The 27,683-nt window shown below is 51.3% G+C and overlaps 1 protein-coding gene and 1 long non-coding RNA gene across 3 annotated transcripts in view; one reads left to right on the plus strand and one right to left on the minus strand.

The window, feature by feature from the left end:
* Positions 1-26,973, plus strand: part of LOC118892173 — a 52,170-nt gene extending 25,197 nt beyond the window's left edge. The window contains exons 2-5 of the long non-coding RNA XR_005019248.1: positions 6,190-6,278; positions 12,094-12,316; positions 24,884-25,040; positions 26,681-26,973. This is a non-coding gene — a long non-coding RNA (uncharacterized LOC118892173). The remainder of the gene's footprint in view (positions 1-6,189; positions 6,279-12,093; positions 12,317-24,883; positions 25,041-26,680) is intronic.
* ATCAY (ATCAY kinesin light chain interacting caytaxin) overlaps positions 1-27,683 on the minus strand; it is a 35,842-nt gene that overhangs the window by 5,273 nt on the left and 2,886 nt on the right. Inside the window, exons 3-11 of one of the 2 annotated variants that reach the window (XM_036846444.1) lie at positions 15,158-15,216; positions 11,768-11,989; positions 10,233-10,418; positions 9,706-9,808; positions 7,930-8,061; positions 7,176-7,262; positions 3,537-3,635; positions 2,756-2,791; positions 295-366 (exon numbers count right to left, since the gene is read on the minus strand). In XM_036846444.1, the coding sequence (XP_036702339.1) occupies positions 295-366; positions 2,756-2,791; positions 3,537-3,635; positions 7,176-7,262; positions 7,930-8,061; positions 9,706-9,808; positions 10,233-10,418; positions 11,768-11,989; positions 15,158-15,216 (996 nt within the window). The remainder of the gene's footprint in view (positions 1-294; positions 367-2,755; positions 2,792-3,536; positions 3,636-7,175; positions 7,263-7,929; positions 8,062-9,705; positions 9,809-10,232; positions 10,419-11,767; positions 11,990-15,157; positions 15,217-27,683) is intronic. The other variant, XM_036846445.1, reaches the window with a different exon arrangement.

Genomic DNA, 27,683 nt, shown 5'->3' on the forward strand with positions numbered 1-27,683 from the left:
AGGAGAAAAAGAAGGAGGATAGGAATGGGAACAACTGCTTAACAGGGTACAGGGTCTCCCTCTGTGCTGTGGAATGTTCTGGAACTGGAGAAGGTGCTGGTTGCCCAAAACTACAGATGCACTAAATTTACATTAAAATGGCTCGATGGAATGGGCCTCATGCTGGCCGATTCACAGTGGTGGTCTTACTTCAGCACCGTGGTAACGTCAGATCACCTTCATCTGAGGTTCCCTGGGCTCAGCAGCCCCCCGCGGGTGTGGGCTCTGGCCCTGTGGCCACCTGCACACACTTACCTGTCCTCCGCCAGGCCCGCCTCTGCCTTCTCTTCAGACCTGGGCAGGACGCACTCTGGCTGCGGCCTTGCGCTGGGGACAGAAAGAGGTGACGAGGGATGACCAGCCAGCCAAGTGGGCCCAGGGGCTCTCGGCTCCCACTGGCCCCTCTCTCTGGACCCACCATGTCCCGACAGCGATCAAGAGAGGGTTTGGCTGCCCCCGGGGAAACGCAGGGGCCCAGAGGGTGGACTGCGTGATGGGATGGCCAGGGGTTCATGAAGGTGGACGCAGATGGTTGGCGGGGGGGAGGGGGAGGGGCTGTGGGCCATTCCTTAGGTGCGCTTATCTCAGCTTATCGCCGCCGCAGGGGCCTCATGCACTTGCTCCCTGGACGCTGCTGCCCGTGTGCTGTGATTCTGGAAGGTGGGCGCCCTGCTTGTCCTGTCACCTCTCTACTCCCATCCATAGCTAAGCCTCAGGAGGCAGGAGGAGCGTAACTCAGACAGAGAGACAGAGGAGAGGGGGACCTGGGGGTGGGGAGAAAGGGAGGAAAAGAAAGAAGCCAGACCGACAGACATGACTACCTCACACCCATCAGGATGGCTACTACCTTTAAAATTTAAAAAAAAATTTTTTTTGGCCACACCACGTGGTGTGCGGGATCTCCTTTCCCCAACCAGGGATCGAACGCACAGCCCCTGCAGTGGAAGCACAGAGTCTTAACCACTGGACCGCCAGGGAAGTTCGCAGGATGGCCACTACCTTAAACGTAGAACATTTGTTACTATGTTGGCGAGGATGTGGAGAAATTGGAACTGCGCATGGCTGGTGGGGTGAGGATGTCAAATGGGGCAGCCGCTGTGGCAAAGATTCTAGCTGCTCCTCGAAAGATGAAACATCGAGTTACCGTAAGATCCAGCAACTCCACTCCTGGGTCTATATACACCCCAAAGAAGTGAAGGCAAGCACTTGAATAGACAACTGTACACCCGTGTTCACAGCAGCACAATTCACAACAGCCAAGAGGTGGAAACTACCCCGGTGTCCATCGAGAGGTGATGGATGAACAAAATGTGGTCTATCTGCACACTGGAATATTACTCAGCCTTAAAAAGGAACGAGATTCTGACACTTGCTACAATGTGGATGAACCTTGGGAACATGATGCTCAGTGAGATAAACCAGACGCAGAAGGACAAATACTGTCTGATTGCACGTATATGAGGTCCTAGAGAGTCAGATCCACAGAGACAGGAAGTAGATGGTGGGGGCCAGGGGCTGGGGAGTCAGTGTTTCATGGGGACAGAGTTTCAGTTTGGGAAGATGAGAAAGTTCTGGAGGTGTCTGGTGGGGATGGTTGTACAACAATGTGAATGTGCTTAATGCCACCGGGCTGTGCACTTAAAAATGGTTAAAATGGTGAATTTTATGTCCTGTGTATTTTACCGCAACTAAACATATTTAAAAAAAAAACAAAAACCAAGACGGGCAGGAAGGAAAGAGGAAGGGGAGGGAGGGAGGGAGTAGAGAAGAGAGAGGAGGGGGAGGAAGAAAACTCCCTGGAAGGCATGGGATGGCGGGTCCTGCTGCCCTCCACGCCCCCTTCCACTCCACTGACACTCATCACTATTAAACGACGCTGTGTGAAGGCGCCGTAATTTTTCTCATTATGTGTCTCATCTGCCAACATCACCTGTCCTGCCCCAGGATCTGCTTTCCTCACTCGGTGAGGCAACCCTCCCCTTTGCCCTTTGAGGAAACTTCTGGACCAGGACTCAGTCTTAATCGCCTCAGTCTCCCCCAGGCTGGCACAGGGCCTGGCATGCTTTCAACTCACTGAAAGCCCCAACTCTTTCTCAGACTTGCTGGGTGGCCTTGAGCAGGTGCCTTGCCCTCTCTGAGCCTCGGATTCCCGGTCTATCAGACGCTTTTAGGAATCCTGGCCCTGCCCTCCTCTTGGGGCGGAGGGGTGGGGATGGGGGGGATGAGAAAGGATACAGGAATGGTATAAGGGCTCCATAACTGGGTGGGGCCGAAATAGTCCTGAAGTTCTGTGAGCACTGCTACTCTCGAAAATTAGCCAATAAGTCAGTGAAGGGGCGATTCTGGGCTAAGTCTGGCAGGGGCGAGCATGGAGCGGGTTGTGTTCCCCCCACTATTACTAGGAGAACTCTCTATGGAGTCCACTATTTTTGTCCGGTGGGTTACATTGGTCCTGATTTCTCACAGTAACCCTCACAGCCAACCCAGGGTGGCTGTGAACTTTTCACTTGCCTAATGTCACTCTGTGACTAAGTGAGGGAGCCTGGATTTGAGCCTGGACCTGACTCCAAGCCCTTGAGAGAAGGACAGGGCCTTGAGCTACGTGTGTGCATGACATAGGTCCCCACTGAGCGGAAACCACCAATTTCCCCCCAGCTGTGGGCCCGGCTCAGCACCAGCCCTAACCTGGCCCGGGCACAGGCCACTCCGCACAGACCTTTCTCTCCTGGCCTTGAGCCTTTCCTCTTCGTACCTGGAAGAGAGAGAAAGGAAAGCACATGAGTTGCAGCCTGGGAATCCCCGTCCCTCTGGGAACAGGGAAGCAATCTCACTGTCATATCTGAATACACGCCAGGTCTTAGAGCAGAAAGGACAGCCGGAGTTGATGGGTCTACTGGTCTTTTTTATGTTTCCTGCAGTTGCTTTACAAGCCTGCCCATGCCCACCCCACCCCAGGGCAGGGGATATCTGTTTGGTTGGTATATTCCAGCATCTGGAGTAGATGCGGCTCAGCGGACATTTTTTGCATCAGCCCCAAACACAGCCAGTATAAAGCAACCCCCTCATTGACGTGGGTTTGGTCTACAGGCCCCTCCATCAGGGCAAAGTTTTTCTGTAAAGGGCCAGAGAATCAGTATTTTTGGCTTTGCAGGCCAGTCTCTGTGGCAACCTCTCGATTCTGTTGTAGCTCAACAGCAGCCGTGGATGGTTTGTAAATGGATGGGTGTAGCCGTGTGCCAATAAAACTTTATTTATAAAGACAAGCCAGGGGACCAGGGCTCACTGGCCCCCAGCCTGCACTAGATAACCAGGCCCGCTGTGTTCTGTAATTTCACAGGAGCTTGTTTCACTGTATTTCCTTCTTTTCTGCTTTCCCAGCCAGGTCTTGTTCCCTGGCAGCTCGGTTGGGCTGAGCAGAGGGGGCTGAGAGGCGAGCAGCCTGGGGGCAATGGGGATGGAGGTGGCGGGGGGTGTTCCCATGGCCCAGGGACACTCACTGTAGCACGCAGTCTGGGATCTGCACGTGCTCCATGGGGATGAGCTGCTCCAGATCTTCCAAGCTGTGCACATACTGGATCTTGTTGATGAACTTGACGCTGGTGGGAGAAGAAGCAGGGAGACATCTGAAAGCCAGCCCTCAGGGTGGCTCCTCAGGGCCAGAAGGAGCGATGGCAGGCAGGGATGCACACGCAACACTATTCCGGGATGCCCCAAGCACCTTCGCCCAAGCTTCCCTCCCCACCCGTGCCAGCCTCCACCCCTGGCCCCTAGTGGGGGAACAGAGCAGAACCCGGGGTCTCCCCTTGCAAGAAGAGAAGCGTCCTGGACCACGTGTTGGACACCAGTCCTTGCTGAGCTGAGGAAATTCTTTGAAGGAAGCAGAGAGGAAAGAGACGCTGCTAGACTCCAGGCTCCATCCTCCCCGGGAGTTGCTCCTCTGTGTGAATCTTCCCAAGAATGCTTTTCTGGCACAATCGCCACTGCCCGGATGGCACCAGTAGTCATTTGGTCACGAGACAGGTGCACATGGGGACTGCTGATTCATTCCACATTCTTTCGGGATGAATGGTTTGTTCCGGTCCAAACCCCAGCTCTGGCCGTCTGCTACCCACTGAGGTGCTTTGTCACCAGTGCGTTGCTTTGAACTCGTGATTATTTTTTAAAAAAATTACCTTAAACCTAATTTTGGTAAAATGTCCAATAAACTTTTTTCAAGGTCAAATCAGTTTTTTTTTTCCTTTTTAAAAAAATTATTTATTTAGTTGTGCCGGCTGTTAGTTGCAGCAGGTGGGCCCCTTAGTTGCAGCACACAAGCTCCTTAGTTGTGGCATGCAAACTCTTAGTTGTGGCATGCACGTGGGATCTAGTTCCCTGACCAGGGATGGAACCCGGGCCCCCTGTGCTGGGAGTGCAGAGTCTTATCCTCTGCACCACCAGGGAAGTCCCTCACATCAGTTTTTCTAAAGATGAGAAATATAAGGCCAAGAGAACGTAACAGGACACTAAGTCATAAAATAATCAAATAACAATAAAGAAAAGAAAAAAAGTAAGATAGAGTCACATAGTTACAAAACTGTGTCAAGAAGTTTTACATCTATTTTTAGAGATTAGATAAGAATTCGGCTCAAACTTTCCGGCACCCGGAGAAAATGGAGACCCATGAGGAATGTTACAGTTTGCAGTGTCCATAAGAGAAAAATACACAGGTTAATCAGCAGAGGCCACTGGTAACCGATCAGGGAATGATAGACGGTTTTCCCTCAGAAAGTCACAAAGCGGCCATGTGTACTGGAATAAATAAACCCCACCGCTTTCGTGCAGTTGAAATTTCTTTTCTTTCTTTCTTTCTTTGGCTGAGCTACAAAGCTTGCAGGATCTTATTTCCCCCACCAGGGATTGAAGCCGCGCCCTCAGCAGTGAAAGCGCAGAGTCCTAATCGTTGGACCGCCAGGGAAGCCCCTGAAATTTATTTCCTTAATTAAAAAAAATTATTCTTGGAACATGAGTTCTTTCTCCAGTTGGTGTGACAGAAAAGTAAAGGGCCCAGGGACAGGGAGTGAGTCTCCGACCGACTCTACCTGAATACCCCGGGTCTGGGGGGCTCTGAGGGTGGATGATCTGATGGGTTGCAAAGGTGTTTTTAGGGGGCACAGAGGCGACACCTGTGGTCTGAGCAGTGGGCTATAAGTACAGGCGAGATCCCAACGTGAGGACGCCATGGTAAAGCTGCCATGTCTGTTGTTGGAAACGGGTACCCGGTTTCCATGTGATGATGTTGTCTGCCTGTGAGCTGAGCTGTCTTGGGAAGCAGGGCTCTCGGGAGGGAGAATTCCAGTCCAGGGCGAGGCACGTGCCCATGTTTAGATCATCGTGGAATAAACAGGAGTTCTTTTTGAGATACAATCACAGAACCTCAGGGCTAGGGCTGGGTGGCAGCTCAGAATCTGTCTCCACTTCCCTCGGCTTTTAAACAGGGAAGCTTACTTTACCCCACTCTCCCCTCCTATTTCTCTGAAAGCTCAAAATGAGACCTTTGAAATTCACCACAGGAAAAGCAACCCAGGGAATTCCCAGAGGGTCCTGTGGTTAGGACTCCACGCTTTCACTGCCGAGGGCGCGGGTTTGATCCCCGCTCGGGGAACTAAGATCCCACAAGCTGTGCAGCATGGCCAAAAAAATAATAAAATAAAATAAAAGTAGGAAAAGCAACCCAAAGTGAGAGAATTATCTGCATTCAAGGCAAATTTCGGTTCCCGAATTACGGGATGTCGAGGACAGAAGGCAATGCTGTTAGGCTGAAGTGTGTGTCTACCATTTTGCCCAGTGATTGTCATCATTAGCACAAATGACCCGTAATTAGTGTATTAAAGGCCTGATTTCACTAATGTGCAAATGTCTGAGGGTGCTTGGGAGTCACTGAACAGAGCATCTGAAGTTGCCTCCTTGCCTCAGCGCTGTGATGCTCTCAAGGCAAAGTTTGACCCCGTCTATTAAACTCATCACAGATTCTTCACTGGGAACGTGGAAATGAAGGGCCTTCATTTAATTCAATGTTTTGAATTATATTACATTAAATGTACGTTTAGTTTTATGTGATGGACGAGGGCGTTTAACATGACTAATTTTGTTTCACTTGCCCTGTGTGTCCAGGTGCTTCTATCTCGTGCACATTCCAAAGAAAGAACCAGCTTCTGAGACTCACAGGAGGTCACCTGTAAGCCCTAGGAATGTCCCATCTGGTAAGCGTCTTCATTTACCCAGGGCCCATAGTCTGTGCTAAAGATGTGCTTCCTGGTGGGGTCTTGGGCCATCATATCAGTTACTGAGGAACTAAGGGGGCTGCGTGGGCACTCCATCCCCGTGCGGCCAAGCCTTGGTGGAAACCCTGGACACCAAGATCAGCTTCTCCATTGGCAGTACTTCCTACACGTGGTCACACGTCATTGCAGGGAGAACGAAGGGCTTTGGGTACAACTCCACTGGGACAGGGCAATCAGAAGCTCCCTTCTGGCTTCTCCTGGAATCCCATACATACCTTTTTCCTTTGCTGATTTCAGTCTTCATCCTTTCTCTGTAATCAACTGTAACCCTGAGCACAACAGCTTTTCTGGGTTCTGTGAGTCCTCTTGGTAAATCACCAAACCTGAGGGTAGTCTCGGGCACCCCCAAAACACACATGTATCAGTTCACCACATCATTGTCCAGGAGTGGGTCAGACCCTCCTGGCATCCTAATGCCCCTCCCTCACAGATTCCAGAGTGGATGGAGCCGGCCTTCCTTCTGAGGGCGTGTGGTGGGCTGGTGACCTTGCTGTGTGACTCTGGGTGATTCCCTGGAATAGTCTGAGGCTCAGTTTCCTCATCCATGAAATGGGCGCGGCCAAGTCAACCTTTCAGGGCTGTGGCTTGTAAACTTTAAAAGGTATCCAACATTCAATATGGGAGAGCTGGTTGTTACTATTCCCACCCCCCCCCCCACCCCGTGATGTGATGTTCGTCACTACATAACAATACATATGATTTTAAACTGTTTAACGCAACCATATAGATTCATCAGAGAGGAGCTGGAAAATGCAGATTAAAAAATAAGACACACAAAAACCCAGGTGGCTATCCGGGCACAGGTCATGATCTTACCTGATGAAAGGGCGGGAGATGGCCAGCACGGTGCGGATGAACCAGGATGGGTGGACGATGATTAAGGACTTCAGGTTTTTGCGCAGTCTGCGTGGGGAGACAGAGGAAGCAAGATGGGCTCCTTGGGAAAGCCCCGGGGAGGGAGCAGCTAACCGGTGTTACCTTCTCTCTGTGCCCAAGGGGTGCTATGATTATCTCCATTGGCAGGGAAGAGGTGGAATCTCGGTAAAGCTAAGCCCCCTCGCAGAGTTTGCAGGTGGCAGAGCTGATGTCTGGTCTCCAATCTCTCTTAATTTAGAGTCTGAGCATTTGACTTCGTGGCCACAGCGTCTCCCATTTCTGAAAGATTTTTCTGGGAGCCCCTGGTTCTGAGCACCTATTATGGGCATGTTGAATTGCAGCCCCCTTATTTGGGAAGAGGGTCATTGTAGGAGAAATTAGTTAAAGTGAGGTCATATAGGAGTAGGGTGGGCCCCTAATCCGCTATGACTGGTGTCCTTCTAAAAAGGGGACATTTGCACACAGGTGTCCACAGGGGAGATTCTCCCTCATGGCCTCAGAAAGAACCAACCCTGCAGACACCTTGATCTCGGACTTCTAGCCCCAAGAACTAGGAGACAATACATATTTATTGTTTAAGCCACCCAGTCTGGTGCTTTGTTACGGCCGCCCCAGCTGACCACTACCCACACCTTTCAGAGGGACCTCAGGGCCCCTTGCACCCCGAGGAGGTCCCTCAGCCCCACCCACTCACCTCCTATCAATCATCTGGTAACACTTCTTCAGCCAGCCGATGCCGGGCATCCTTCGCCGAGGCGTGGCACCATTCAGGTACACGATCATGTAATCCTCGGCCACAAGGAGTTCCAGACTGCTGATGACGTACCTGGTCACGGGACACAGACGACAGGGGACCCGATGGAGGGGCTCAGAGTCAGGAAGCCCAGTTCCCGGGACTGAACCCCTGGGGCACCTGCCCTTTCTGCCTCTGCCTGCCCTGGCTCTGCTAGCCACACCTGTTCAGGTGTTGTTGGCTGTCCTGGCATACTCGGCTCGGGGCGGGGGGTGGGGGATGACCCCAGCCCACCCCAAATTTGTGTCAGTGGGCACAGTGATTGTAGTAGTTACTATTTTATTGAGCACTTACTAGATGCCAAGTGATTTATATGCATGGTCTCCATTAATCCTGGGAGGTGGGCTTCAACAGCCCCAGACACACCTGGGGAACAGGCACCCACAGCCAACAGTCCACTGCACCGGACATTAGGGACCTGGGGTCTGTCCCAGCCCTGTCTCCCCCTAAGTGATTTCAGAAGAATCCTTTCTTTCTTTTTTTTTCAAACAACATTTTTTTAAAAATTTATTTATTTATTTATTTTTGACTGCGTTGGGTCTTCGTTGCTGTGCACGGGCTTTCTCTAGCTGTGGCGAGTCGGGGCTATTCTTCGTTGCGGTGCGCGGGCTTCTCATTGCAGTGATTTCTCTTGTTGCAGAGCACGGGCTCTAGGTGTGCGGGCTTCAGTAGTTGTGGCGCGTGGGCTCAGTAGTTGTGGCTCGTGGGCTCTAGAGCGCAGGCTCAGTAGTTGTGGCGCACGGGCTTAGCTGCTCCGCGGCACGTGGGATCTTCTTGGACCAGGGCTCGAACCCGTGTCCCCTCAATTGGCAGGTGGATTCTTAACCCTGTGCCACCAGGGAAGTCCCTTTTTCTTTTTTTTAAATATTTAGTTATTTATTAGGTTGCGCCGGGTCTTAGTTGCGGCAGGCAGGCTCCTTAGTTGTGGCGTGCGAACTCTCAGCTGCAGCATGCATGTGGGATCTAGTTCCCTGACCAGGGATCGAACCCAGGCCCCCTGCATTGGGAGCACGAGTCTCACCCGCTGCATCAGCAGGGAAGTCCCAGAAGAATCCTTTCCTCTCTTTCAGCCTCTACTTCCCCATCTGTAGATTGGGGAGACTGGGCTCCCTGGTATCTCAGACCACTTTCCGATCTGACCTTCCATGACTACCTCCTTGTCCTCTGGCCCACCTGGCATCCAAGCCCCGCTGTGTAAGAAAGAAATCTTCATAATAATGATAATAGGAGTGATAACGATTTGCTGAGTTCCTCCTGTCATCTGCCAGGCGCTTTATCCATATTATCTGTCTCCATCATAATAAAACTGTACCTGTGTGTCCTTGGGCAAGTGACTTAACCTCTCTGTGCCTCAGGCTCTGCAGCCACAGAATGGGAGGCAACAGTAACTAACCCACAGTGTCGTGTTGAGGGTGGAATGCGTTATCACATACCAAGCCCTTCACTTCGTGGCTGCCACATAGTAAATGCTCCATAATTGCTAGGGATGATGACAGTTGCACCCGTGAGGCCCAGCGGGTGAGCAGGGGACTCAGATGCAGGTCTGCTGGCGGCCCAGCCCTTCCCTGGTGTCGGGCAGAGCCCCCCACCCAATGGGGTTCTTGCAGCATGGTCCCGCCCACCAGGCGGGACCCTCAGAACTGTGGGCCGCTGGGACGGAGGGGGTGGGCCACTTACAGGAAGAGGTTCTCCATGATGTAGTGGTAGTCGGGGGAGCTGCTGTCTGGGAGGAAGCAGGCGGCAAAGACGATGATGGCGTTGAGACCTTCCCCGTAGTACCCTGGGGAGAGGCGGCCAGTGAGTGAGCAGCCCCAGGCAGAGACGGGTAGAGCCGTCTCCCAGCTCTGAGCCGCCCCCTGCTCTGCCCCGTGCAGCGGCCTCGTCGCTGGCCAGGCCCTTCCCACCCACTGCGCACACCCAGAGGGTACAGCTCTGAGTCACAGCAGCCTGGCTGGAGAAGCCAGCCAACGCTTGACCTGTCTCCGCCTTTGGCAGGGGACGCCAGCCACCCTCGTAGACACCTCCGGTGTGCATCCGGCACGTCTACGCCTTGCCCCCCTGCGAGTTTCACCCCTGCACACCCGGACACTAGGGCTTAATTTAACATCCCCCTGGCTCAGAAGAAGAGACTGAGGTCCAGAGAGGGCCACTGATGGGCCTCCAGTCGCTGGAGCCGGGAGGGGGCCCGAGGGGTGTGGCCTCACCTCCGTGGGTCACCACCCTCATGTAGGGCCGGATCATGTGCAGGTCAATCCGGTGTTCCTGCTCCCCAATGATAACTGTCCGCCACAGACGCCCGTTGGCGGCACTGCCGTCCTCGGCCGAGCCATCCCCGAACAGGTCCGCACTATCCCCAGGCATATTCTTGGCGGCGGCCACGGGGGTGTCATCTGGAAGCGGGGGGCGGGGGGGAAGGTGAGCGGAAGGGACACCCGAGTCCGGACACCTCATCCCAGCTTCCCTCTCTGGGCTACCTTCGCCGCCTGTGGCCCCGGAGCCCTCTCCTCTCTCCCCAGGCCAGAGGCGAAACCGCTCACCCTACCCTTTGCTGACAGGCGGTGTTAGATTGGGGCTGCTGGGCGAGATGGAGGACCTGGGAGTCCAAAAGTCATGCCTAAATAATAATTTTTCTTTCCCCAAGCCGTGGAACACAGGAAAGTGCTCAGTCAGGTGGTTGGCCTGGGTAGAGCCCGTTTCTTGCTGTGTGACCTTGCACACATTCTTGCCCTCTCTGGGCTTCTCAGGATTCTTAACCACGCTTGAAATATCTGCCTCTTTCCCACCCGTCATCCTGCAATCTTCCTGCCTCAGAAAATAGCCTGGCCGTTTTCCCAGCTGCTCAGACCCCACACCCAGGTGTCACCTTCAACCCCCTCTTCCCCTTCGTACTCCACGTCCACAGCAAGTGCTGTGGCTCTGCTTCCATTCCCATGGCCACTGCCATCGCCACCTTTCTGACCTGTGCTCTTGCCTCGGCATGTCAGCTCAAATAACACCCATCCAGGGAGACCTGTCCCAGCAACCCTGCAAAGAGTCCTCCCCACCCCCAGGTAGCCTGGTTCAAGGAGTCTCGGCCTGGGCGCTTTTGACATTTGGGGGCCGGTCATTCTCTGTGGAGCCCCCTCCTCCATCCCAGGCACTGTGGGGTGTGGAGCCACCTCCCTGACCCCACCTACTTGATGCCAGGATTCCCCCAGTCATGACAACCACAGATGTCCCCAAACATGGCCCAGTGTCCCCTGGGGGCGGGGGGCTGAATTGCCCCAGTGAGACCCCCCCCTTCCCTCTCCCATCACCTCATCTCCCTCACAGCACCGACGACCAGGTGCAATTATCTTGTGTACGTTTTTACCGTTACCCAGAGCCTGGCTTTCCGATGGCCACGCGAGCAGGCAGGCGATGTCTATTCCTGACATGCCCCCGCCTGATCTACCTGCCGCCTCCTACACAGCAATCAAGACCTGCTCCACAAACACCTGTGGAATCAGGGGGAGGCCCTTCCTCTGGTCTCGGTCCCCTTTGAGGATCGGGTGAAAGACACATCTCCCAGCAAGTCCGCAAGTCCATGAGAAAATGTGCATGGCGTCCCAGGAGCTGTCCTGGGAGCCGCGGGTTGGAAGACCTGTCCCCCTTGAGCCTACAGGGGTGGAGGAGTGGGGCTCCAGTCAGCTGGTCCCCAAGCCAAAGGGAGCGCTGGGGTCCGATTTGGGGGCTGGGCAGGTGCGACGAGCGACCTCACCTTCCCACTCCAATTCATTGCCGTTCCCCAGGAATTCCAGCGAGTCGGTCTCATCTGGGGTCTCGATGTCATCCACGTTGATATCCAGGTCATCGGGGGTGTCCAGGAAGTCATCGGACAGCAGGGAGCCCTCGCTCTGGTCCAGGGAAATGTTGATCTCGGGGGCCACCAGCGTCTTCCGCTTACGATGAGCCGCGTTGAAGTTCAGAGTGTTGGGAGGGGCTGTGGGGGAACAGGAAAACAGAAAAAAACAAAAGCAAAACAAGATCAGTCACTTTTGCTGTTTTCTTTCTTCTTCCCCCTCTCCTGTTCCCAACCCGGTGGAGATCCACTCCGCCCCATTGAGGGGAGTGGTTAGAAGTCAGAGGACATCCTTTCATGGCAGCGGTTAATGTAACCATCTAGCGCGGAGGTCAAGGGCGGACACTTGGACGTAGGGCAGACCTGGGTTCAGAGCCTGACCTCGCTACTCACCAGCTCCGTGACCCTGCAGTGCCATGTTGCTCTGAGCTTGACTCACTTTTACCATCTGCAAAATGGGACTCACAGGTGAGTCGAGTCAAGGTTGAACAATGATGTGGGGATTAGACCCCGGGCAGCCTGCGCTCCAGATGGTGTGCTCTGGACCTACCAATATCTGCGAGTCTTGTTCCTTCTGGCTAAGGCTGGCAGAGAATGTCCACGTTCTGCTTTTGGCCTCTCTGTGATGCTCAACTCTAACAACTAACTTTTAGCGATCATGTAACATAAGCCAGACACTCTGCAAAGCTCTCCCCTGCGTTTTCACGTTCCAACTTTGCTATTGTCCCCTTTAACAGATGAGCAAACTGAGGCACAGAAGGGCAGGATCCTCCCATTTCACTCTGAAGCCTGTCAGGATGGATATTCCCCATGGTTTGGACCGCTTCCTCCTAAAGACTCTTAGCCTGGACTCTGGTCTCCTTGTAAAAGCTGGTTTCTCCTCCTGGGCTGCCTCCCATCTGACAGCCCCCGGAGCAGAGCCAGCCCCTCAGGTTTACCCTGTTTCATTACACAGCCTTTGAGGACAAAATAAGTAAACTAGTAGGAGACTCCTACCCCTCTTTTATTGGATGAAGACATTCATTGATCCATAATTTTTTAAAATTAATTAATTAATTAATTTATATTTTTGGCTGCGTTGGGTCTTTGTTGCTGCGCATGGGCTTTCTCTAGTTGTGGCGAGCGGGGGCTACTCTTCGTTGCGGTGCGCGGGCTTCTCATTGCGGTGGCTTCTCTTGTTGCAAAGCATGGGCTGTAGGCACGCGGGCTTCAGTAGTTGTGGCATGTGGGCTCAGTAGTTGTGGCTTGCGGGCTCTAGAGCGCAGGCTCAGTAGTTGTGGCTCACGGGCTTAGTTGCTCCATGGCATGTGGGATCTTCCTGGAATAGGGCTCGAACCCGTGTCCCCTGCACTGGCAGGCAGATTCTTAACCACTGCGCCACCAGGGAAGCCCCCACTGATCCATAATTAAATGGACCACATTTTTTTTTTTCACTTTGAATCTCTCGGTCCCTAAGCAGGAGGTCAGAGGTAACTGCTTCAGGAGACACTGGGATAGAAGCATTCGCTTTGGCAGAAAATGATAAAAACACAGCATTCACATTTATCAAGTGCCTGCTGTGTGTGGGGCACTGGCATGATTTCCAGCTCTCACCATGACCTTGTGTGGTGGGAAACATCACCCATTTTACAGATGTGGACATTGAGGCGGGGACTTGCCCAAGGATCCGACCCCAGACTTCTCAACTCACTCTGCCTTTCTCATGGGAAGTGTGTTAGGAGCAGTGAATCAGGAGTGCTTGATTTAAAATACTGTTACTCTTCCTGATGGGGTCAAGCTGTGGGTCACAGCATGGTGGCAGTAAGACTAAAGGTGCAAGGAAGCACGGCGGCAGTATGCCACCACATGGACCTGGAGGATAGGGCAATGAGCCAAACAAGATGATTCTCCAGGCCTAAAACCTAATGGAATTTGCCCTGCCAAGTTTCAGACTTGCTGGGTCCCGTGACTCCTTTCTTCCTTCCAATTTCTCCCATTTGGAATGAGAATATCTATTCTATGTCCATCCCGCCATCGTGTTTTGGAAGCAGAGACATTGCCTGATTTCATAGGTCCACAGCTGGAGAGGAATTTTGCCCCGGGATGAATTACACCTGAGTTTTTTTTTTCCTCCCTCCTCTTGAGCCCTTCGACTGATTAGACACGGCCCACCCACACAATAGAAGGCAATCTGCCTTACTCAAAGTCCATGAATTTAAATGTAAATCACATCTAAAAAAACACCCTCAACAGAAACATCTAGAATTATGTTTGACCACATAGCTGGGTACCATGGGCCAGGCAAGTGAATACATAAAATTAATGATCACATCTCCCCATCTCAAGTTCCTTAACTTAATCCTATCTGCAAAATCCCTTTTGCCATGTGAGGGAACATTCAGGGGTTCCTGGAATTAGAATCTGGATATCTTTGGGGGTCATCGTTCAGCCAGTCACACCTAGGAAGTGGGGTACTGTTACTACACACTCCTCGTTTTACAGAAGTAGGAAATGGAGGCCCAGAGGGGTGAAAGGATTTGCCCAAGGTCACCCTGTGGGGATGTGACAACACCGGGCAGAGCCCATGTGCTCAGGCAGGAAGAAGGGCTGGTACTCCAGGGTGACCAACCATCCAGATCGGCCCCAGAAACCTGGAACAAATTGGTCCCCCTACCTGGCTCATGGGCATAGTGTGGTACAGGGGTAGGCAGAGCTGGCTCTCACTGCTGTGTGACCTCAGGGATGTGGCTGTCCCTCTCTGGGCAGTCTTTCCCCTGTAGGGTGGGCTCTGTGATGGGCTGCATGGGGGAAGTGCAGGCAGAGCGGGGACCCTCAGCAGGACTCTTCCAGGAGATGTCATTGAAGAGAACACATGTTTGAGGCAGCTTCTCTGGCTGCCCCAGACCCCCTGTCCTCAAAGTCTGGGGCTTTGGATCCTTAGAGCCATGAGCCCTCCTGAGTGCTCAGGGCAGCAAAGCCCTCCCAGGGCTGACTTTGTGCCTGGCATCCCCAGGCACTTTACACAAATCATCTCATTTAATCCTTGCATGCCCCTTCTGTGGGAGGCTCACTACCTGTATTTAGTAGATGAGGCATTGGAGGCACAGAGAGGCTAAGCAACTAGTTCAAGGACACACAGCAACTGACTTCATGATGGCTCCCACACACGTCTCTGGCCCACAACCACACTGCTTTCCCTGCAGGACTTGGAGCAGAGCAACCCCCTTCCCTGACATTCCACCCAGGAGGCATGACCTCTGACATTTCTACAGTTACAGTGCTGGGCACAGCCCAGACCATGTGCCCATTTCTGCATGCATGGAAACTTACAGGATGTGTCTTCTGTGGCACTGCCAAGCAAGTCCATCCCCGTCTCTTCCGAGAGTGGCCTGCAGACCCAGCCGGGAGCGGACATCAGCCACCAGGCCCCACAAGTCCAGCCACAGGAGCGTGGAGTTCAGACAAAATGACACCAACAAAATCTGTTTAGCTTTGAGAAATCGTTGGGAAAAAATACATCTGCTCGCGAGCACAGAAAATCATAAACAATCAGTGCTGGAGGGCTCCCATTGGATCATCTAATCAATATTAAGCCTTTTTTTTGGGGGGGTGGGGACGGGGAAAGCTGAGGCCCAGTGAGAAGAAGGGTCTCATCTATATTATATTTGGAATATAAGCAGCATTCTTCATGGGCTGATCCCGCAGGGTTTGGTCTCCGATGAATTGCTGCTATTAACGCAGCCAGAAGTTATCCGATGGACATAGCAGACAACTGAAAGAGCTCTCTGTGGCCAATGCTGGACTGGTCTGACCAACAAAATATATCATGAAGTATTGGATTGTGAGCCAGTGTTTAAAATAAAATGTCCATGAGTCCATACAGATATAAATAAATGATTGAATAAATAAATACAGGGAGAAGAGACAAATTTTTCCTGCAGAGAAGAATTTCATATAATGTCTGTAGATATTCTGCCCTCAAGGAGATGGAAAGTAACCCCCTTCTCTGTAAGTGTGGGCTGTGCACAGTGACTTCCTTCCAAAGAGGACAGTATGGGAAGGGGGGAGGTGTGACCTTCCAGTGGAGACACCTGAGCAGCACGACCTCAGCCAGGGGACCGAGGCCAACACCAGCAGTGATGAGTCATGTTGACGGCAGGCACCCCGAGATGAAGGATGAGACGGCCCTTCACAGGTGGTCCTCCTCCCAGCACCCAGCGCCCCAGTGTAACCGTGAGAAAAACACCCGACAAGTTCCCACTGAGGGAGATTCTACAAAATCTCTGGCCACAGTCCTCAAACCCGTCAAGGGCATCGAGAACAAGGAAAGTCTGAGAAACTGTCACAGCCCAGAGGAGCCTGAGGAGACATGATGCCTGAATGTTACATGGGAACGTGGGTGGGATCCTAGGAAAGAAAAAGGATATCAGGAGAAAAGGACTATGGAAATCTGAATAAATTCTGGACTTCAGTTAATAACAGTGTATCAATATCAGTCTATTAATTGTAACAAATGTATCAGCCTAATGTAAGATGTTAATTTAGGAGAAGCTGAGTGTGTGGGGGAGGGTATGGAAATTTTCTGTAATATCTTGCAACTTTTCTGTAAACCTAAATCTTCTAAAAAGTAAATTTTTAAAAAAAAAGAAAGGCAGCCAGCTATACATTTGTGCCCCTTTAATGCTTGGTGGAGCACGAATTTGCAAAATAAGACCTGTTTCTCTGGCAATGCCCAGACTGTTTTTTTTTTTTTGGACCACAGCTCATGCCGCCTGACTTTGACCCACGTGCTCTGGCTCCTTTGCTCCCTAGGGAAATAGTTCCAGGCAGAGGGTTTTGCAGAGTGCATGGGGCTGTCAGAGGCTCTAGCTGCAGGGTGTGCTGGCTCAGGGAAGCACTGCAGCGTTAATTCATCTCTGCAACTCAGCAGTCCCAGCTCAGCTGGAATGGGAGCTGGTTAGATGGGGAAGGACAGTAGAATGCTTTTTCTTTTCCTTTAACAAAACCATTTATTCCATCACCTCTGTTCCTTGTAGGGCATGAGCTGGCACCCTCTGTCGGGTGGGATCTATCCATGCTTCTTCCTCCGCACCTGCCACCCCGCCCACCTTTCTCCCATTCACCATGCTTTGAATGTTCTTTGAGTAACCACTACCCTTCCAGGTGCATTGGAGGTCTTGGAGGGTCTTGGAGGTAAAGGATGAATCAGATGTCGCCCTGCTCTCATAGGGGTCAAAAGTCAAAATAGAGCAGAGGTCCAAAGGAAATGAAGGGCTTCCCTGGTGGTGCAGTGGTTAAGAATCCTCCTGCCAATGTAGGGGACACGGGTTCGAGCCCTGGTCCGGGAAGATCCTACATGCCACGGAGCAACTAAGCCCGTGTGCCACAACTACTGAAGCCCGGGCGCCTAGAGCCTGTGCTCTGCAACAAGAGAAGCCACCACAATGAGAAGCCCACACACCACAACGAAGAGTAGCCCCCGCTCGCCGCAACTAGAAAAAGCCCGCACGCAGCAACGAAGACCCAACGCAGACATAAATAAATAAATTTATTTAAAAAAAAATGACAAAGGAAATGAGGACACATATCCATGCAAAAACTCATACCTGAATGCTCACTGCAGCGTGATCACATTGGAAACAACCCAAATGTCTACCAAGTGATGAACGGATAAACAAAACATGGTCCATCCATACAGTGGAATATTATTCAGCCATGAAAAGGAGTGAAGCGCTGACACCTGCTACAATGTGGATGGACCTTGAGAACATGATGCTCAGTGAGAGAAGCCAGACACAAAAGGCCACATAATGTGTGATTCCATTTATATGAAACGTCCAAAACAGGCAAATCCACAGAGACAGGTGGTGCATTTGTGGTTGCCAGGGGGATAGGGTTTCATTTTGGGGTGATGGAACGTTTTACAACTAGATAGAGGTGATGGCTGCACAACATGTGAGTTGTTCATTTAAAATGGTTATTTTGGGACTTCCCTGGTGGTCCAGTGGCTAAGACTCCACGTTCCCGATGCAGGGGGCCTGGGTTCGATCCTTGGTCAGGGAACTAGATCCCACATGCCGCAACTAAAAATCCCACATGCCACAACTAAGACCCGGTGCAGTCAAATAAATAAATAAGTAAATATTTTTAAAAATTAGGGCCCACCCTAAAATGGTTATTTTGGGGACTTCCCTGGCGGTCCAGTGGTTAAGACTCCGCGCTTCCAATGCAGGGGGCACAGGTTCGATCTCTGGTTGGGGAACTAAGATCTCACATGCCCATGGCACGGCCAAAAATAAAATAAAATAAAATGAAATAAAATAGTTATTTTTATGTTATGTAAGTTTCACCTCCATTTAAAAAAGAAAAAAAGCAAGCTTCAGATTAAGTCAGAAGGTTTTAAAGAGGGATCTTTTTTTCAGATTGAGACTGAAGACAACTCACACGCCCATTTCGTGTACACGTTGCTCTGGTCCCTCTGTCTGTAGCTGACACCCCTGCTCTCAACGCGGGGAGGGCAGCTGGTAACTCACCAATAAGTCCGGGATCCGGGAGTACAGGAGGCACACCACCTACTTGCAAGGTTACCCAAAATCATGCTCTGAAATTGCAGGCTGACAGCTGATGCACCACCCCTAGTTTTATCCTGCCCACACAGCATTTCACAACATTTTAAATTTGCTGTCAAATCAGAGATACGACACAAAAAGTCTAGATATCAGTCTTTTCTTGAATCAGATCTGCCCTCCGTGCATGGTAACCGCCACCAGGAGCTGACTGTCCGCCACCCCTGCTCACCTGGGTGTCGGGATTTCCTTCCGGCTCCTTCCCCTCATTTACTCTGCCTTCCCTGTTTCCATCAGTCTGAGGCTGTAATCCCTGTTGTTCTAGAATCAGCTAGAACCGTAATTTACCCCCACGGACAGGGCACTCACTCTGTCGGAATGTTGACGGCATCATCATCTTGTTTGCTCCTCACAGTATCCCTGTGAGGCAGGTAGCAGCCCATTTCACAGAGGAGGAAACGGAGGCTAAACCAGAAGATGCCCAAGGGCAGAACGAACCACTCACAGAGGTAGAGCTGAATCCGGTCATTGCCCTCTACTGTCCCCTTGTGTCCAGTCTGCTCATGTGAACAAACCCCACAGGTCCACAGGGCTGCAGCTTTCAAGGTCAGGTGAGACCTGGTTATTTCCACAAGCCCCAGGAAGACCTCAGCTAATGCAGAGCTGAAGCCCCTTCACGAACTCAAAGTGGATCCAGAGGGCTCCCTGCAGCACTTGCTTTCAGTCTGTGCTGGGAAACCCATGTAAAAAGTGGGGTTCCCCCTAATCCACCAGGTGTACAGTGTGGCTTTATTCTTCTGGTGTGGGCTGACTTGCATCCCTCCCAAAACATAATTCAGGTCTTAACTCCCAGAACCTGGGAATGTGACCTGTTTGGAAATAGGGTTGTTGCAGACAGCATTAAGTTGAGATGACATCATACTGGAGCAAGGTGGGCCCTACAGCCAATCAGTGGTATGCTCGTAAGAAGAGGCAAGTTTGGACACAGAGACACAGAGGAGAAGGCTGTGTGAAGATGGAGGCAGATTCAGATCAAAACTACAATGAGGGGCTTCCCTGGGGCGCAGTGGTTAAGAATCCGCCTGCCAATGCAGGGCACACGGGTTCGAGCCCTGGCCCGGGAAGATCCCACATGCCGCGGAGCAACTAAGCCCGTGTACCACAGCTACTGAGCCTGCACTCTAGAGCCCATGTGCCACAACTACTGAGACCGCGTACTGCAACTACTGAAGCCCGCGCACCTAGAGCCCGTGTTCTGCAACAAGAGAAGCCACCACAATAAGAAGCCCGTGCACCGCAACGAAGAGTAGCCCTGGCTCGCTGCAACTAGAGAAAGCCCACACACGGCAACGAAGACCCAACTCAGCCAAAAATAAAAACAAACAAATAAATAAATTTATTAAAAAAAAACAAACTACAATGAGGTATCACCTCATATCGGGCAGAATGGCCATCATCAAAAAATCTACAAACAATAAATGCTGGAGAGAGTGTGGAGAAAAGGGAACCCTCCTACACTGTTGGTGGGAATGTAAATTTGTACAGCCACTATGGAGAACAGAATGGAGGTTCCTCAAAAAACTAAAAATAGAGCTACCATATGATCCAGCAATCCCACTCCTGGGTGTATATCTGGAGAAAACCATAATTCGAAAAGATACATGCACCCCAGTGTTCACTGCAGCACTATTTACAATAGCCAGGACATGGAAGCAACCTAAATGTCCATCAACAGAGGAATGGATAAATAAATAAATAAATAAATAAATGTATATCTCATATATATAATGGAATACTACTCAGCAATAAAAAAGAACAAAATAATGCCATTAGCAGCAACATGGATGGACCTAGAGATTGTCATACTGAGGGAAGTAAGTCAGGCAGAGAAAGACAAACACATGATATCGCTTATATGTGGAATCCGCAAAAAGTGTACAAATGAACTTATCTACAAAACAGAAATAGAGTTACAGATGTAGAAAATAAACTTATGGTTACCAGGGGGTCGGGGGGAGGGATAAACTGGGAGATTGGGATTGACATATACACTCTACTATATACAAAAGAGATAGCTAATAAGGACCTACTATACAGCACAGGGAACTCTACTCAATACTCTTTAATGGCCTATATGGGAAAAGAATCTAAAAACGAATGCAGGACCTCCCTGGTGGCGCAGAGGTTAAGAATCCGCCTACCAATGCAGGGGACACGGGCTCGAGCTCTGGTCTGGGAAGCCCACGTGCCACGGAGCAACTAAGCCCGTGCGCCACAACTACTGAGCTCATGCACCGCAACTACTGAGCCTGCGTGCTGCAACTACTGAAGCCCGTGTGCCTAGAGCCCGTGTTCCACAACACGAGGAGCCACCGCAATGAGAAGCCCGCACACCACAACGGAGAGTAGCCCCCACTTGCTGCAACTAGAGAAAGCCCGCGCACAGCAATGAAGACCCAACGCAGCAAAAAAAAAAAAGAAAAAGAGTGGATATATGTGTATGTATAACAGATTCACTCTGCTGTACACCTGAAACTAACACACACTGTAAATCAACTGTGCGCCAATAAAAATTTTAAAAAGTAAAAATAAACAATAAAACACAAGCTTAAAAAAAAAAAAGATGGAGGAAGGCAGAGATTGGAGCGATGCATCTACAAGCCAAGGCAGGCAGAGGATTGCCGGCCACCACCCGAAGCTGAAAGAGGCTGGAAGCATCCATCCTTCCCTAGAGCCTTCAGAGGGAGTATGGCCCTGCTGACACCTTGATTTTGGATTTTTAGCCTCCAGAACTGTGAGAGAAAACATTTCTTCTGTTTTAAGCAAGTTCCTGGTACTTTGTTATGGCAGCTCTGGGAAACTCACACGCCCTCTCAGCGTGAAATCCAAACTTCTCTCCTACTGCATCCCCTACCATGCCAAGGTCCTCTCTGCCCCAGTGCGTTTGCACATCCCACCCCCTCTGCCTAGAGGGTCACTTCCTGCTTTCTTTGACTGGTGAACTTGCTCAGCCTTTCAGGCTAGGTCAGCGTCCTCCAGGAGGCCCCATCTGAATCTGACATCCGCCCCGCCCCTGCATTCTGCCTCAGAAGACTTCTTTAGCACAGAATCTGTGGTACTGTGTGCTAATTGCTTGTTTCCTGGGCAGACTGTGAGCCCTTGAAGGGGAGGAAGTGCCTCTTCCTCTCTTGCTCTGGTGAGTCACGGGCCTGGACCTGGGAGAAGCAGCCCTCAGCAAGGGTTTTGAAGGAAGGAGCGAGTGAGGGCACATGATGTAAGTGGTGGGGAAAGGCCAAAATCTAGAAACACCTGTCACCCGGAATCAGCTGTTATTGCAATAGTTCTGGCTTCAGAGGTGGCTCCTGGACCGAGTTCTACCCTCAGATCCTAGCCTCTGGCTTAACGTTACTCACGGTGTGAAAGAAGGGAATTGGGAATAAACTGTGGGCCTCAGGACCTTTGAACATGCCTCCTGCTTCCCAACTGGTGCCCCAGGGCTTCGACGGCATTAAGATCGGCTGTGCTGCCTCGGTCTCCCCTCCAGGGTTTTCCAGCCTCTGTTTCTGTTTGACGGCGGCCACCTCTGGTGCAGGGTAACAGCAGAAACTCTTTCTGGGCATAAGTAGGCTTTTCCAAGGCTCAATGCTGGGCCAGCAACACTGGGGCTTATCACAGGACTCCTGCAGAGTTAAGTCGGGAGAACCAGAGAGGGAACTGCTGAAAGGCATTCAAGAATTATCCATTGGCAACTTTGGTGGTTTCAGATACTCAGCTAAATCTGCCCTTTTTCCTTCTCTGTAATTTCCAACACCTCTGTCCATTCATCTTGCTCTTCTGGTCTCCCCCAGCTCCATCACCTCTTGGTTGGGGAACTAAGATCCCACATGCTCATGGCACAGAATAAAATAAAATAAAATGGTTATTTTTCTGTTATGTAAATTTCACCTCCATTTAAAAAAGAAAAAAAGCAAGCTTCAGATTAAGTCAGAAGGTTTTAAAGAGGCATCTTTTTTTCAGATTGAGACTGAAGACAACTTACATGCCCGTTTTGTGTACACGCGCGGCATGGCCAAAAAAAACAACAAAAAAGCGCGGGGCCCTGATCCCCTAGGACTGTGACCTTACAAGAAGAGGGAGAGCCACGAGAAAGCTCCCCCTGCACATGCAAGCACAGAGGAAAGACCACGTGAGGATGCAGTGAGAAGGCCAGGAAGAGAGCCCTCACCAGAAGCCAACCCTGCTGGCACCTTGATCTCAGACATCCAGCCTCTGGAGCTGTGAGAGAATAAATGTCTGCTGTTGAAGCTGCCTGGGGTGTGGTATCCTGCTATGATAGCCCAGCATCGCTGGAGCACAGGAAAGAGAACGGCGCAGTTGAGGAGGGCAGAAGATGCTGAGGTTGCTCAGAGCCTGCCATCACTTCCTGGCCCAAACCCACGGCTCCTGCATGAGGGACTGCTGAGCTGGGCAACAGGAAATCACCTCTGTGCGTGTGTTGGGCTGGGGGAGGGACGTTGCCTGGCCTGCCCTGTGCAGGGGCGGGCAGATACAAAGAGAGACTGAGCATAGATAGATAGAGAGACAGACAGCAGACAGACAGACACAGGGAGAGACAGGGGCAGAAGAGAGAGACGGGGGTTGGGGGAGAGAATGATAAAGCAAAGGAAGTAAAATCTTAACAATCAGCAAATCTGGGTAAGAGTTTACAGATACTCCTTATACCATTCTTATAGTTTTTTTTCTAAGCTTGGGACCATGTCAGAATAAAAAGTTACAGGGGGAGAGATAAATTGAGAGATTGGGATGGGCACATACACACTACTATATATAAAATAGAGAAATAATAAGAACCTACTGTATAGCATAGGGAACTCTATTCAATACTCTGTAATGATCTATATGGGAACAGAATCTAAAAAAGAGTGGAAGGGATTTCCCTGGTGGCACAGTGGTTAAGAATCCTCCTGCCAATGCAGGGGACACGGGTTCCATCCCTGGTCCGAGAAGATCCCACATGCCGTGGAGCAACTAAGCCCATGTGCCATGACTACTGAGCCCGCGTGCTGCAACTACTGAAGCCCGTGCGCCTAGAGCCCGTGCTCCGCAACGAGAGAAGCCACCGCAATGAGAAGCCCATGCACCGCAACAAAGACCCAATGCAGCCAAAAATAAAATAAATAAAAAAGAGTGGATATATGTATCTATATAACTGACTCACTTTGCTGTACAGTAGAAACACAACATTCTAAATCACCTACACTCCAATTAAAAAAAAAAAAAGGAAAGAAAAAAAAAGTTACAAGCAAAACCCACGACCACTCGGTTATAGAAGGCAGAGCAGGCTGAGACACCATTCAGACATCTAACCCTGTACCTGCCTCTCCTTAGCTGTGAGACCCGGGCCAAGCCCTTTCCCACCCTGGTCCTCAGTTTCCCCACCCAACCTTTCTTCAGTCCCTCGATCTGCTTCCGCTGGCTTCAGGGCCTTTGCACGTGCTGCTCTCTCTGCTTGGAATGCTTGACCCCTACCTCCAGCCTCTTTCCCCTGTTCGTACCTCTTCATCCTTCAGAGCTCAGGGTCAGCGCCTCCCCCAATGTCCCCAACCCAGTCAGACCCCACCTGGCGCTCTCCAGGTGCCAAGAACCCAGCTGCAGTTTTTCATTGGTCTGTGAGGTTATAAGGGACCGCCTGTCTCTGCGCCAGACTGTAAACACCCCACAAGGGCGGCTCTCCTGTTCTCCACGTGTCCCCAGCGTCTCACCCAGGGCCTGGCATACAGTCGGTGCATATCACTAGAAGGAATGAATGTGGAGGCAAGGCAGGTAGATGGATCGTCTCCAGGCTGCCCTTTCTCAGCTAGGGTCCACAGGTACCTGCAGAAGAGCAGGAGGTGCAGGAAGACGCCGCACGGCAATGGCAGCAGGAGGGGGCTGTGGGCACAGGGGGAGCACCCGGACACACCCAGGGCAGCTCGAGGATCCCACCCAGGAAGGGATCACTGAGCTCGAAGGAATAGAATTGGGGGTTGTCTGGCATCAGACAGAGGTGCTTATGTTGAGCTGCAGCTGGACGCTGTATAAGGAGCTGTACTCATTTCTCCCAGAACGAGGAGGACAGAGCCTTGATGAATGCATGTTCCCGACCCCAGGGCTGCACAGCCAGGCCACTATCCTGCAAACACTGAACTACTGAAAAGGGAGAGGAGCCCTCTGCAGCTGGGGAAACTCACTTGAAATTCACATTTGCAGCTGCAGTCAGCTCCACTTTGTCTCAACAAGGCTTGGGAGAGGAGGGTCTCTTTTATGGGGGGATGGGAAAAAGGAACCAGAGTGAACAAGGTACAAGCTGATAAGAATGATGCTGAGGGCAGCAAGTCCCGTGGGCAGCCCTCCGCATCTAGACAGCCCGGCTCAGCTGCCTCGCAACTCATACCTCATCGAATTCTCGTGACAACTTCGGGAGCCAGGAATGACTGTCCCTATTTTACAGATAGGAAAACTGAGGCACAAAGATGCTCGAAGAGCTGCCCAAGGTGGGCAAGCGAGCCCACTGGAGAATTGGAATCTCAACCCACGGCTGTCCGGTTCCACAGCTTGTGCCCTCTTGGTTCCGCTGTGTCGCTTGAAATAAAATTAGAGTGAGCAAGGTGAGTCCTGTGCTGTCATCAGAGAATTTTTTTATGTCCAGGAAGGGTTGGGGTTTGCCACCCGGGCAGGCAGGGTTGTATCAGAAGGTTCTCAAAGTCCAGACCGAGGGACGCTTTGGTCTCGGACAGGGGCCAGAGTTCACGGGACCACAGGGTAAGTGATGCTGACACTGGTTGGAGACGCCCCCAAACCCCGGGTGTTTGTTTGGTGCTGGAAGGAACCCACAGAGATCATCCCATCTGTTTCCACCCTTTCCATGGGAGGAAACATATCTCCCATGCCGGGAACGAGGGACAGCTCCCCAAGGCGGCTCTTGCCCATTCTGGAGCATTCCTAGCCACATCAGGAGCCCCTGACAAAAACAGTCCTTAATTTGCGCAAACTGCCAGGTCCGGGTGTCATGAGACCCCTTTCTACAAATCCAGGCATCAGCACTCCTTGTATTGAGTTAAAGAGAAAGACTTATAAGAGGGAGTGTAGAACGAAGAACATTTTAACAGTGAGAGAACAGGAGGTCGGCTCCAATGAAGTCGCCGTCTCTTTCCCGAAATACTTGCCTTTCTGAAGACAACGGTACTGCGCAGACAAGAGAGTCTCGTCTACTCTGAGGCGGGGCATCTATCGCTTTATTTATTTATTTTTAATTTTGTTTATTTTTGGCTGCGTTGCTGCGCGCGGGCTTTCTCTAGTTGCGGCGAGCGGGGGCTACTCTTCGTTGCGGTGCACGGGCTTCTCATTGAGGTGGCTTCTCTTGTTGTGGAGCATGGGCTCTAGGCACATGGGCTTCAGTAGTTGCAGTATGGGGCCTCAGTAGTTGTGGCACGTGGGCTCTAGAGCACAGGCTCAGTAGTTGTGGTGCATGGGTTTAGTTGCTCCATGGCATGTGGGATCTTCCCGGACCAGGGATCGAACCTGTGTCCCTGGCATTGGCAGGCGATTCTTAACCACTGCACCACCAGCGAAGTCCCCATCTATCGCTTTAAGAATCATAAGGATGTGCGTGAAACATCGACACTGAAAATGACTAGACTGGAGAGAGGGCTAAAGATTCTCAAATGAGGGGGTGATGCCCTTGACATCACATCTTCTCCTGGGACAGGTCGACAGGAAGCTCCAGACCTCCCCCCATCAGCCCATTTTGCTTTTGAATGGGCCGGCTGGCCGTACAAAGCATGCACAGATTGGACCATTTGAGTCCAAAGAGTCTACTTTAGACTCAAACCTGCATCCCTTTCATGCCTGTCCATCATCCTTGTTCTGCCCTGGGCACCCTCACCGACTGAGATTATCTGGAGCTGGAGATCCTTTCCAAATTCTCTTTTCCAGGGTGAATATGCCCAGTCCCTTTGACTCTTCCTTCCTAGATGGTTATGCAACTAACTCTTGGACATCATCTCCTGTGGCTAAACTCCTTGCATTAAAGTGGGAGGGAGAGGGAATTCCCTGGCGATCCAGTGGTTAGGACTCCACACTTTCACTGCCATGGGCACGGATTCGATCCCCAGTTGGGGAACTAAGATCCTAAGATCCTGCAAACTGGCCAAAAAAAAAGTGGGAGGGAGATGAGCAGTTGCATACAGCCAACGAATTAAGGGGAGCCTGTGCTGACTATATTTTCTCTTACCCAACGCCTCGCCAGAGGAGAATACAGAGAGACAAGTATCTCAGCAGTGGGCACGCACAGCTTGCTTCCTACAATTTTGAATTCGTACCAACGACCGTCATCCATTCACCCAATATCCACTGAGCATCAACTGTATGCCTGTGATCAAACCAAAAGCCCCTGCTCTCGTGGGTTCCATGGCGGGGAACAGACTGTAAACAAGTATGTGAAATACTCAGCATATTCAATCGTATGAAGGCCGGGTGCCTAGAGCCCCTGCTCCGCAACAAGAGAAGCCACCGCAGTGAGAAGCCCGCGCACTGCAACGAAGAGTAACCCCCGCTCGCCGCAACTAGAGAAAGCCCGCGCGCAGCAATGAAGACCCAACACAGCCAAAAATAAATTAATTAATTAAAAATAAAAACAACAACAGCAACACGACATGTATGTATTTTCTTACGAATCTAGACAAAGAAGTAAGTCTGAAATCAGTTTCACTGGCAGGGCTGGTTCCTCCTGGAGGCTCTGGGGGAGAATCTGTTTCCGTGCCTTTTGTTTTGTTTCGTTTTGTTTTGTTTTGGCTGTGCCGGGTCTTAGTTGCGGCACGCGGGATCTTCATTGCCACGTGCGGGATCTTTAGCTGTGGCAAGAGGGATCTAGCTCCCTGAACAGGGATCGAACCCGGGCCCCCTGCATTAGGAGCACAGAGTCTTAACCACTGAACCGCCAGAGAAGTCCCTGCCCCAGGGCTTTTAAGGGGTATGACAGAGTCCCTCTGGCTGCTGCAGGTAAAAACACGCCGTTACCTGAATTCATGGAAACCCAGGTAAGAATATTGTAACAGCCCATGAGATGGTTTTAGAAGAATGTTTAGAATTCTTATGATAGTGTGGGAATGGGAGCTATTTTGGCACTTTGGGCAGGGATGGGCGGGGGAGGGAGGTGGGAAATCAATCTTAAATAATTCAGCAAATATCAATTATGCGCTTGGCCCGGTCAGCTGGGGTGTCTCTGCCTCACACCTGCGAGCAGCGTCGGG

The sequence above is a fragment of the Balaenoptera musculus genome, chromosome 3 (genome assembly GCF_009873245.2).
Source record: "Balaenoptera musculus isolate JJ_BM4_2016_0621 chromosome 3, mBalMus1.pri.v3, whole genome shotgun sequence".
Lineage (NCBI taxonomy): Eukaryota > Metazoa > Chordata > Mammalia > Artiodactyla > Balaenopteridae > Balaenoptera > Balaenoptera musculus.